General features: G+C 41.9%; 1 protein-coding gene across 1 annotated transcript in view; it reads right to left on the reverse strand.

Annotated features, from left to right (window-relative positions):
* Positions 1-1,019: 1,019 nt before the first annotated feature.
* LOC120515019 (C3a anaphylatoxin chemotactic receptor) overlaps positions 1,020-13,351 on the reverse strand; it is a 55,246-nt gene continuing 42,914 nt past the window's right edge. The window contains exon 2 of the mRNA XM_039735713.1: positions 1,020-3,680. Within this exon, the coding sequence (XP_039591647.1) occupies positions 2,627-3,673 (1,047 nt within the window). The 5' untranslated portion in view covers positions 3,674-3,680 and the 3' untranslated portion in view covers positions 1,020-2,626. The remainder of the gene's footprint in view (positions 3,681-13,351) is intronic.

A 13,351-nucleotide genomic window follows, 5' to 3' on the forward strand; every position in this document is an offset into this window, starting at 1 on the left:
AACAGATCTCCTGTTCCTTTATGGCATTACGAGGGTCATTGAGTGACGTACCTTGGATCTCAGATGTTAGTTTATTTGCTTGAGTTTTGATTTTTAGGCCTATTCTTCCTAATGCTGTTTCTTATCGTCTTTTTGGGTTGTGTTTTTTGGGATTCCCTTATATTGATAAAGCATTTAAAATACAAAGGAACATTGCTATTGTTTTTTTTAAACCAGATGGTTTCACCGCTCCCTTCCTCCATTTGATACAATGCCTTGAGAAAGTATTTGTTTCCTCCTTTGCTGTTTGTCCTTCTTTGTCACATTACAACCTGGATTTAAGATGGATTTTCATTTAGATTTAATGTAATGGACTTAACAATATAGGCCAAACTGTAAATATTTTCACAGGGTATTCTACACACATTCTTAGTCTGGCCCAAAGCCTGCTTGTTGAGTTTAGGAACAGGTTGGTTTTTGGTGATTTTGGTGATTTCTGGGGCTGGAGATTATGAGGAAAGCCAAAACAGGTGAGATTTTTGTATCAAGGAATGTAGTAGAATTGCAATGGAGGGAAGTGGGAAAGTGGGGAAGCCATCCCATCAGACAGTTGGGGGACTGCATTCTGTGCTAGCTTAGCCACGGACTGTCTGTTTGATACTCACAGTACAGTTCATCCCTATCATGTGACTTTTGCTTATTAAAAAAGCAGACAGTTCATAATTTTGAGCGTTGTTCTGGTTTGTTGAGATGCCCACTTGTGCTACACTTTCAATTAAACAAATCAGACAATGCTGTCATCAAAATATTTATTTTTAGTACATTGTGAAGTAAATAATATCCCCAAGCTGTTTAGCTATTCAATTTTTTTAACACGTCAACTGGTGACGTCACTAAATTGCAGATTTTCGGTTCAGTTGGCACTTTGGCGGTTTAAAGGGCCTTCAAAGTCCATTGCCGTGTTGCCAAAGAAAATAAATTGCAGCTCTCATTTGTTACCAGGGACCTCATGTATATTCGGTTCGTATGCACAAAAATGTTGCGTACGTCCATTTCCACGCTCACATTGCGATGTATAAAAACTAAACTTGCCGTAAAGTTTCCACTTTTGTCCGTACTCCATGTTTAATTGTGAGTTCTAAGCACGGTGTTATACATGAGGACCCAAGTCTTTACTGTCTAAATGCTGAGGATGTGAATTTCTTCTGTTTTAATAACCGCATCTCTGTGGACCCAATTCAATATGGACCTGGGCAGTGAGTGGCCAGCCATTGAAGCAGAACTTGCCACTTTATAATCTTTTTGATAGAAGAAATCTCCCACAAGTAATCGAAACTGCAAAAGTGAATTCCACCATGATCTTCTGGATCTCCCTTGATCTCCAGATTTTGGTGTTAATGGTCACCAGGTCACTTACCTCTGGATTTTCATGCTACTAATTTGTTGCGCGTTATCATCAAGTTATTAATCTCTGGATTTCGGGGCTGCATCGTGATGATTTAAGGTAGAAATTTCATTGTTCCCATTTCGTTTTGTCTTTGTCGCAAGTTCACTTGCCTCTGGATTTTACTCGTACCATTTTATTATCTGCGAATCATTCCCCATGTGGATTTAGAAATAAATGTTTATTGAGTTTTGATACTGTAATATCTCTCCGCATTTTTTACGGTGTGCCATAGTCTCTATGGTATTCACGGTTAGGATCTCCGTTTTACCGATTAGTTATGCTTTGTTTGTGAGAGTACATTCCAGAAAAAGGAACTCGAAGCAAGCAAACGTTTGAAAAACTAGAGAGATGGCACCTTTCTCTGAAGAACAGTCCATCGATGTAATCGAAAGAGTCCTCGATGAGCACTTAAAAGTGTTACTTTAATCAAGTCTGCAACACCTCTATATTGCGTCATGTCTTCTAACCAATCAACGATCCCGAAAACGTCACTTCATTCCAACGAGATTTGAGTTGCAGGATTATCCCATGTCTTCTGCTTCATTCGAGATTTGGTGAAAGTGGACACTAGAGAGTTGATAGGACGCGGTCAATTTCACAAAGGACCTCCTTTTGTCAATCGTGCAGACTTACAAATGATGAAAATGGTACAGCTGGTCATTCCAGGGGTTCCATACCTGCAGTTGTGGTACCTCTATGCTGTTTTTTCTTCTTTTGTTTTGGTGATAGTTCATATGGTGGGTGATCCCAATACCAAAATCCTTAGATATGTAATCTGATTGTTGTAACAGAATGGGTGCCATTATGTCCTTGATAAGCAAACATTTTAGTTTACCTCCTTACCAATCCAAAGAGCCTGACTGGGTCACTAGTTGGGTCACTAGCGGCCTTATCGCATACACAACATGCTTTTCCTCAAGTCTGTTTTCAGCCGGTAAGATCGATTGGACGACTCTATACACTGCATCTTTTCCCTAAAGGGTTAAATGTCCGTTCTTCTTCTGACTGTTCTGGAGCTCAGATCAACAAGGCCAGTGTTTAGGAGGACTTTTTCAGTTTTAGAAGCAAGACAATAAGAAAAACTGGCAGAACACACATTGACAGAAGGAGTGAATTTTCCCGTCCTGATGGCCAACTCTCCCCAAAAAATCACATAAGGCAGACGGATGTCTTGATTGTACGCCACACAAAGGGTCCTCATCAGACCAGAGACTCCTGCCCTCTGAGCGACCGCCTGAGCCTACTGTCTGAGGGTTCATCGCTGAAGATCCCTTCGATGACTGACATCAGGGAAGCTTTGACAGATTTCCGCAAGTCCTTGCCAGCGAAGACGTAGAGAGCAGGGTTGAGGCTGCTCTTGACGAACACGAGGTAGAGCGAGTAGTAGACCCCTTTGGTGGCCTCTGCATATATTTTGCTATTTGGGCAGCTACTGTAGAGGGACTTGAGAAAGCGACAGATGTGGTAAGGGACCCAGCAAATGAGAAAAACCACAATGGTGAGGGTGAGCACTTTGAACAGCTTGGCGTACTTGGGAGACGTGTCACGTTTCGCTTTGAGCAGGATTACCAAATTGCAGGAGATGAAGAGCAGCAAAGGAAGCAGGAATCCCAGCACCGTCTCGGTGATGTAGAGCCCTGGCTGCGGGAGCAGGCTTTCGAAGCACTGACTTCTGTTTCTCAGGGAGCAAACCTGACTGGATAGTAGGTATGGGATGCTAAGGCCCAAGGCGAGACTCCAGAGGAGGACACAAGTGACGGGGACGACCCATGGGGGCCGCCTTAGACGGTACCACACCGGGTGAAGAAGGCACAAGCAGCGCTCCATGCTAATGGCTGACAGAAGGAAGGCTCCGGCAAACAGACCCAGCACTCGCAGGAACATGATGAGCTTGCAGGTGAGCTCCCCAAACGTCCACTGATAGTAGGCTACCAAGTATCCGATTGCCAGCGGTATCCGCATCACCAGCACGAGGTCGGCGATGGCGAGGTTCAGGACGTACGCTGCAAAGCTGTTCCTTCCAGAGCGTCGGAAGCCCAGCACCCAAATGACCAGCCCATTGAAAGGTAGGCCGATGGCAAATATGATGACGGCCACTACGATCTGTGCCACCCGCAGTGCATCAGGGGGCAGGACATTCTGGCTGCTGTTGATGTTGACATTTGAGCAGGCCGGGTTAAATGTCACATTGCCCAAAAAGCTGCTGCAAGGCTGGCTGGTGAATCCTGCCGTTTTCAGGCCTGCCATAGGTGATCTGTGAGGAAGAACAAAGAGAAAGTGAATGAGCAGAAATCCAAAGACATTTGACTTTAGAGAGGCACAGTAAAGTCACAGAGAAGACGCCACAGTGGTGATTATCATTAGAGAAAATATCAGTCAGTGCTGTCATTGACATTGGCATTAGAGCTTGTGTTGATGTTTCAGTCTTTTCATAACCAATATGGTGGCAGGTGTTGCCTCCATTTTGGGGACATTTTGGACCTGTTTGAGGTTGTGCATATTTGAGAGGGAGTTTGAATGTCAGACCACAATTCTGATTTTTGAAACGGCTATCAAATACTTTATTAAGCCACGTCATCTCAGAAAGAATCGCCACAGTTTTGAACTTTTATCTTTAGGGTTGGCACAGGAAACCTTCAGGTGACGACTCCGTGGCTTAAATGGTTGTCCGACTTATCATTTCCTCATCCGAGCTTGAGGGTAACGGAACCTTTTTTTTTTTCCTAAATGGAATTAGAATTAGAATTTTTAGTCTTTGATTTTGGCTTTGATGCTTGTGTTCTTGATGTCCCGTTTTAGGAACTTGTCTCTGTTGAACCGTCTGTCTCGCAGCTCTCTCTAAAATCCGTGTCAAAGTCAGCGATGTGTGCACTGCTGCTGACAGTTTCTCTGCTGGATCCTTTTATGGTTTTTACAGTAAGCCAAAACAATTTGACAAGGTTCTTTGCCCTTAAGGAATAAATAATGAAATGAATAATTAAATTTACTTTAACCAGAGATTGTGCAACAATTGTACCTCACCCTAAGGTACGCTTTTTTCTTTTTGTTAAAGATTGCCATTATGTAACATTAAAATGGATACTAAAGGAATATATACATTGAGTATCTAGAAAAGAGCCATAGCACCCCGATAATGTTTGAGACTAAGATGCAGTTTTCCTTCATTTATCCCTCTGCTCCACAGTTTAAAATGACAAATCAGACAACTCAGGTGTGTAACAACCACCTACACAACCTCCTGTAATTTTTATTATTACAGAATGAAATCCAATAATGCAAACTGTCCTGACTTCTATGGCCTCTAAAATCATGGACGTGCGGACCTGTCATCATGAAAAGTCAACTAATAATGATAAAATAAAATAAACTAGCATATGCTGCATAATTATTCATTGATGACTGAACACTTCCTGAAAGACACAGTTGTCCAAATGGAGTGTGAATGAAAAGATGGAACTCTGGAGAGAGCGACATACAATTGTCTGTGACTGAAAACTGGTTTTGGCAGATACAGGCATATCTTTTTGAAAGTCTGGCCCTGTGCCTTATTAATTGTCATTGCAAAGGCTAGTCTAACAGAAAATTGTCTGCGTGTAAAAGTAAAAGGCAAATTTCAATCTGATGGAGTCAGGGAAATCCGGGGAATAAGGACAGTTTGTGAGGTAGGAGCTGCGATAGTTTTATACTCCAGTACATTGCGGTGAATGCTGGTAACAGTCAGTCTAGTGCCATTACAGAGACCTTTTGCTGGTATGAGGTTTCTAAGAAGCATGACGACTGAACCAATTTTAATTTTGAGTTTATGCGGACGCATGTCAGTGGGAGTAGGACTGTTAAGAAATTCTTCGGGGAATGAAAGTTGATCTGCGGGATCGTCTGTGACAATGGAGTCAACGCTGGTGAAAGTTAGAAATATGTTTCAGCACTTGTTCATTAAGGTGTAGCGAGTCTTTGTTGGTGACGCTTAATATAGCTCGCGTACTGAGTTGTTCCGGAGTGACAGTTGAGAAGTCGATGTCACCATATAGTTGTTGAACGGGATCAGAATTAAAAGGAAAACACTGTGAAGGTAATGTTACAGCTGTTCCGTTTTTCCCATCTCAAACATCGAGGAGCCATTTTGCGAAATGTTGTTCGTGAGGAAGAGCTCTCATATTTGTCGTCAGTGTAAGAACATGCATGTGACGCCACAAAGGTTGCTTGTTAATGCAACTGGCGACAGTAAGTGCTCGGGAGCCACACATAATGACAGGGAGTATTTGTCGGAAATCTCCACCCAATAGTATTGTTTTCCCTCCAAATAGCTGCGTGATACCCGTGAGGTCACGTAATAACCTGTCAACTGCCTGGAATGCATATGCATGTGTCATTGGCACCTCGTCCCATATTATCAATTTGGATTGCAGAAGATGTTGAGTGTGTGGCAAGGTAGGTTTGATGTTGCATGTGGAAGTAGTAGTCAGCTTCAACAGTACAGTGGAACCTCGGTTTGCGAGCATAATTCGTTCCAGAAACGTGCTCGCAATCCAAAGCACTCGTATATAAAAGCAAATTTCCCCAGAAGAAATAATGGAAACTCAAATGATTCGTTCCACAACCCAAACCTATTCATATAAAAATGATTAATACAAAATATAAAGCAAAAATACATTAAACAAATTAACCTTTAAAAAGAATCATGGCTGGTGTGAGTGAGTTTCTAAACTCATGTGGGATTCCACCCAACGGGACGACACGCGGAAGAGCGTCCCAAAGCAATCGCAGTCTCCTAGCGCTGTAGCAGTTCGCCATATAAGCGCATCCAAAAAGATCGCAGACATGCTATAAGCACCTGCCATCAATGGGTGATACAAGGAACATTATAAAGATCCCGCTACAATAACTAACAGCGCTGTTGCTGTTTCAAGCTGAAGGCGGCTGGTGTTGTTAAAGTACTGAGACTCAGCTTCGTGTTTTGGGGCGCAAGATTGGACTCGCACTTCACAGCACACACACAGTCACAATGCTGTAATAAACAGTATACGCTTGTACGGATGTTGACTATATGAGTGAGGCACACAGACTCAGACGGAGAATAGGAAACAATTGCCCTCAAGAGAAGAGAGAGAGAGAGACGCGCTGTGTGCGAGCAAGAGAGATAAGGAGAAAGAGAGAGAGAGAGGCGAGTGTGAGCGAGCGAGATAAGGAGTGAGAGAGATAAGAAGAGAGAGAGAAGAGAGAGACGCGCTGTGCGTGAGCAAGAGAGATAAGGAGAAAGAGAGAGAGAGAGGCGAGTGCGAGCGAGCGAGATAAGGAGAGAGAGAGAGACATGCTGTGTGAGCAAGAGAGATAAGGAGAGAGAGAGAGAGAGGCGAGCGTGCGAGCAAGAGAGATAAGGAGAGAGAGAGAGAGAGACGCGTGCGCGTGAGAGAGAAGAACCATCAGCTCAGCTCTGATCACATGACTCTAAGCAGACAAAGTGTATCCATACTGCTCGTATTACAAGACATCGCTCGTTTGTCAAGTCAAAATTTATTAAAAAATTTTGCTCGTCTTGCAAAACACTCGTAAACCAAGTTACTCGTAAACCAAGGTTCCACTGTATTTTAAAAACAGAATGTGCAGTACATTCACCCAGTAACAATGTTGCAGCTATTCCTGTAGATGCCACGGTTGTAGGAATGTGTCCCCTAGCTCTGATGGTATGACTCAGGGTTTTGTAGACAAAGGCTTTCCCTGTTCCTGCAGGACCATCTAAGAAGAAGCATGTTTGTCGCGGATGGGAATCGCTGTATGCAGCGTGTAAATGTGTTTGGTGAGGTGTTGGGTGCGGGCACATGAGCAGGCAGTGCGCATGCCTCGAAAGCGAGGGCGGGCATGGGAGGAGGGTTAGAGTTGGAGGACGGGGCTCCGTCGTGTGTACCCCATCATCGTGCTTCCCATGTTTGGGCGACTTGGTCAATTATATATATATAGATGTGTCCACTGGTCTGTGCTATAAATTTGTTTTCTGTATGATTCCAGTTATTTTTGATCATTTTTATAGTCAAAGTTGCTGAATTGGAATACAGGGGAGAAACGCTAGGTGCGGCAGCGATGAGCCTCGCCTCCCCTTTGTCTGCGCTCTCCCTCACACATGCCTGGTTGATGCCTGCAATTGGCGCGTGCCTGTCGCTGTCTCCCTGTAAGTCGCCAATATAATTTTTGAAGACACGTTTATTACACACCCTGACTTTCCACATTCTGGCTAATATCTTTAATGAATGTGTGTGACGTATTTAGTCTTGCTGATCAGACAGAAAACCGCAGTGAAAAGGCACAAGTTAAGGCAGACTCAAGAGCGTCGTAAAGTTCAAATCTGCAGTTACAAACAACAGTTGGTCTTTGTTTCATTAGTTGTGATGACTTTCAAGTCCCATCACTAAGCTGGACAGTTCAGGTTGCACGTGGACACACCTGGCTATAGAACAGCTTGTCAGTCAAATCTCCAAATACTTTTGAGGTCCTGACAATAGGGGGACCGTGTATAAAAATGGCTGTCTTTCCTAAATGGCTCACACAATATTTATGTTAAACTCTTTAAACTAAAGCTGAAAGTCTACACTTCAATCACATCTCGATTGCTTTGTTTCAAATTAATTGTGGTGGTGCACAGAGCCAATATTATGAAAATGGTGTCACTCTCCAAATACTTATGGACCTGACTGAAAATGACTGAGTGAAGCTTATTATGTTTTTGGGACTAGATCTGGTGAGACAATTATATAATGCAAATAGGATTTTGAGAAAATGTAATTCTCATTGGCGCCCCCTGCATATGTAGACCCCACTCGCATGCTACCCTGCTTTCCAGATGTGGGTGCTCATGCACACCCCACCCAAAGCTCCGTGCTACTTCTGAAACAATATGGCTCCCTTTTCATTTCTTTTTCCAAATCCACAAGCTATTTGTTAATCCTCGTATCCATGACTGAAAACTTCTTTTTCATAATTCTCTTTCTTCATCCCTCACTTCTTCCTTCTGTTCTATCTCAAAAGAGAAATAAAAAGATTTGAGAGAAGGGTCAAGTGAAAAAACATGGCCCAGCATTGTGGTAAAGTCTTAACCAAAAATCTACCTGATCTTTCAACAACACTTTACCGCTAACCATAAATCGTAGTTTAGGATTGGTAGGATTGGTGGTCTTGGTGTGGTACCCAGTGAACCCTGGAGCCGTTCGCTTGAGGCACGAATGTGATTCAACACAGGCTTGATCTAATTACAGGGAATGCTGTGCGTTATGGGATACATTTCTCAGTTCAAAAATAACTCTACACTTACATACAAGTTTTCATACAGCAGTTCGCCCGAGTACTAGTCAATCAGACGTAGGACAGACTGACATTATCCACATTTTGCTATGGCTAGAACACAAGTCCAGAACCAGAGACTCTTAATGACAGGTAAAAAGTCTCATCTCTGCAGAAAGCAGACTCCACACCTTATCTGATGAGATGATCGATACTGGACCATGTAACGCTCAGGGATGACTCTTGAAGGCACAAGCTGGACACTCCAGTTCAAAAAAAGAACCATCAATAAAGGGTGAGTAACACTGATGGACAGAACTTTGCACCAATGGTCAATCTAAAAGGATGGGCTTATGTGCACCCAAGAAGCCAACGGCAAAACCCATGTAAAACCCTAACTCATTGCTTCTCTCTATCAGCTCACTACTCAACCTGTCCAGTAATTTCTGCAGCCCAAAACAGAGAACCCAAATTCTTATACAAAGGTTAAGGCAATTCCTTCTACTCCAAAGAGTAACTGGGGTTGCACAGACAAAAGTGATCCGTCCATAACAGGAGTTGGACCAGGAGTGCCATCAGTCTAAACCTTGTTAAGATAGAAAATGCCCGAGCAGTGGAAGACCATATACAAGAGGCCACGCTTTTGTCTTGCTAAAAACAGCGATGGACTTATCAACAGTTGCTCAGAACATGTAATATCGCTTGCAACCAAGGAGACTGCATGTGTAAAAACTTTGAAAGGAGCTGCAGTACCACCCTCAACCAGAAGGTGTAATCTAGGAGAAGAAGGAGATGAGCTCTTGAAACAAAAGCAAGAAACTACACTGAAGATTCTTTCACGTGTATGGAGAAGGCTGACCAGGAAAGGAATGAAGCATTCTCAGAACTATTAATTAAACTTAATAGCTAATGTATTGTAGAACTGCTGTAACTGTTTCTGAAAGGTAATAACCTTGTGAATGATATGTTCTAGCTGCTTCATCCAAAATTCTCCATAGCAGCATCTCACACACACACGCACATAAAGAACTGTTGAGAGTGTTGAGAGTAATAAACCAGTATATCTGCAAGAAATGAACACCACCATGTAAACATGAGAAGCTTAATAACTAGTTAAAGAATGTAGCCATCTTAAAAATATGAACTGAAAGATCCTAATTCATAAGTTATGTGGCTTTTTCTATATGAAAGAAAAAGATCTATCTAAGCCAAGAGATATAATCCATAAGTTGTGTACCTTCTTCTATCTGAGAACAGAAAGCTCAACTAAGCTTTAGTAAATTAATGTTTTGTGTTGTTTGTTATTGTCATTAATCTAAATAGAGGTGTGTTGTGGGCTACAACATCTGTACATTTTGGTTTATATTTCCATTATATTTTGTTCAAGACAACAGATGAACTACATTTAAGACATAGTGTTCTGCCATTAGTCTAGTTGAAGCCAAGGTCAAATGAACATGGATGCTCCACTGAGGGATTGCACCATCATTGCACAGCATGCCATGGTGAGATTTCTGACACTGAGTCTCATACCAACATCCCCATCATGAACCCTAATTTTTGCCACCTTCACTCACATTCTCATTGTTTCAGTCATTACCCACAACTCATTGACCACAGGTGAAGACAGGGACAAACTGAGAGCTTTGTCTTTAGACTCAGCTCCCTCTTCATCACCATGGACTGCTACAGCATCCATAAAACAGCTTCTACTACTCCCATTAGCTTGTCGATCTCATGTTCCCTCTTTTGTCACTTGTGAACAGGATCACGAGATACTTGAAATCCTCCACTAAGGGAAGTTGTCCATCCCTCACATGGAGACAGGAATCCACACTTTTCCAATCTTTTCCTCATCCCAGCCACGTCACACTTTTTGCTCAATCGTTTAAGTGTGTCCCAAAGTTTATAGTCAGGTGAGGTAAAGAGGACAACATTATCAGCAGAAGCTAATGATTCTACCCCTTACCTCCCCAACCTGATACCCTCACATAGTTTGCTGTTCCTTGATATCCTGTCCATGAAATACACCAGAAGCAGTGACAAAAAAAAAAAGACTTGACAGCGTCTGAAAATCACAGTGAAAAAATTCAAACTATTCGGACAGAATTCTCATTAAGCTAATATGGGGAATTAAGAGCTCACAAGAGAGTCCCTCTTACCCCATACTCAGACTGCACCTCCAACCACACATGCCGAGGGATGCAGTCAAATGCATTTTTTCAAATCAATTAAACACATGTACAAAACACATACTCCCATGATCCCTTCACTAATTGTGCCAGAGGGAAGAGATGATCTGCTGTTCCACTGCCAGGACTCCTCTTGTATCATTGCCTCAACCATCTGATGGAGTCTTCCCTACAGCACCCTTGCCTTTATCTTACCTGGGAGTCTGAGGGGGGAGATCCCTTTGTAGTTGGAACAAAAACCCTCTTGTCACCTTCCTTAAATAGGGAGGCAACCATTCCAAGGGTACTTTACCCACGTTCCATGTGACACTGAATTGGGATGTTAACCACGTTATTCCCGACAATGTCCACTGCTTCTCCAGTCATCTCCAGTCAGATCGCACCTACCTCAGCACCCTTACCCCCATGAGGTCCTCAGACCAACATAGTGACTTTTCATTATACCATACAGTAGTACTTCTTTTAGTTTGACCCCAAGATTCTCTTACTTAAAGCTTTCTGAATGCCCAAATCAGTAATCTCATATGTGCTTCACTGGATCATCTGCATTGGTTTCTTCCTCCTATAATTCCACCAAATTAATTTAACACAACTTCCCCTGTCTGAACCCAGGCGGACTGCTCACTGGCACTCTTGTTCTTGTGGCGATCAGGTCTGAATTTTAATGTCGAACTGTTTTATTTGTATGATATATCATTTTGCATAACCGTCGTTATAATCGTGTTCCCGTATCTAGGAGAGTAGTCTTCAGAGTCATAGTCCTGACGGTATTAAAAGGTCAGTGTGGCTGCAACAAGCTTTTTCTGATCTGCAGATAAATCCTTTAAACACAAAAAGGAACTCTCGCTCTGCTAATCGACCTTCCTGTCTTGTCTTGGTTTTTTGATTTCTTTGATTTGTGGGTTTCAGTCACTTCATTTATATTTTACTTTGTTTTGCCTTTTGTACGTATCTCTCAAAAATGTAGTTATCTGTTTAATGATGAGCTGGAATACTTTATCTTGTCATGTGCTGCCCCATCTTTTTCTTTACTCATTATCAGTGCTTTTTTTTTGCAAACAAATTGGTGGTGTTACACATGCATCATGTTTGGATCAAGTGGGAGGTACTGTGAAGGTATGTATGTTCTAGTGCTCTATTTTTTGTTTATTTGGTGAAAAATAACGTTTAAAATTTGAAAATAATAATTTCTTTACATTAATATAGCACTTTACTTACCACTCAAAGAGCTTTGCAGACTCCACACAGGGAGCACCAGGGACGTGAACTTGTGATCTCCTTACTGCGGCACTGCCACTGTGCCACCTGCACACACCAAGTGTTCCATACTAAATATAATATTGTGCCTGCTTGACAGCTTAAAATTACAAATGCACAATTTCTGAAATCAAAGAATATCAAGTTTATAACAAGCTCTGTATTCTACAAAAAAGTTATGCAGTCCCTCAAGCAATCATTACTTAACCCTTTCAGCCCTGGATTTTATGTTTTTATGGGAAAAATTATTTTGTGAGATATTCTATTTTTGGGGTGTGTAGGAAGCTCAAAAATGAAAAAACAAACAAACAAACAAAAAAAAAAGATCACTAATATTATACAACCAGTAACGGCACGTGCAGTGAATCCACTTGACTTGAGCATTTCTAGTTTTCCTCCACATTCTCTGCAAGTTTACCATTCGTTTGCATAGAGGTTGATGTGCTTGCTGCTTCCAGAGCAGCTCTTTTGTTCTCCACCCTAGCGGCCCACTTCTCTTCGCTCGTCGGCATCTTTTCATGTTAAAACTGATAAAGTCAGTGTTTGCGTTGCAATTACTTAGTACATTTACCTTAATTTTTCACTTAACCTGGCACTTAAGTCTTCAATCTGCCTCAAGAATGACTTAAGATACGAAGAGGTAGAGGAAGTGATGGCGAAGGTGGGAGGGAATGAGAACGGTGCCTGTACACATGTGCCGCCCTGCTGGCCACTGCTGAAAGTTGATTCTACAATAAAATAAAATTAAAATAAAAAGAGGAATAACCTTGGAGGTCAATCATCATTAGGGCCCACGATTTACAATTTAACGCCACGGAATTTAGGGTTTTGCAGCGGTAAAACACCACACCACGGAATTAACCTAACTGCTGCAGAAAATACCAAATCTGAATGAAATCTCACCATTTGAGGCATATTGATATTATTATGATTAGTTTTGATTACTTCTTTAAGTTCTTTTTTTTAGCCTATTGCATCATCTCATTAATATCTTGTTCGTTGCTACTGAAATCGAACACAGTGGAGCTACAATCAAGTTAATGAAGCTATCGGTGTTGCTGCAAAGTACTGATAAACTTAACGAGCTGAGAGCTGAACTTGAATTTGTATCTGTTCACTGCCAGCCAATTATGAACACTCTGACTTTTTCTAAAGACTATATATACCCAGACATTTCTATCAGTAACTATTTTCTATTATTCTTTGT

Source organism: Polypterus senegalus, chromosome 1 (genome assembly GCF_016835505.1).
Source record: "Polypterus senegalus isolate Bchr_013 chromosome 1, ASM1683550v1, whole genome shotgun sequence".
Classification (NCBI taxonomy): domain Eukaryota; kingdom Metazoa; phylum Chordata; class Cladistia; order Polypteriformes; family Polypteridae; genus Polypterus; species Polypterus senegalus.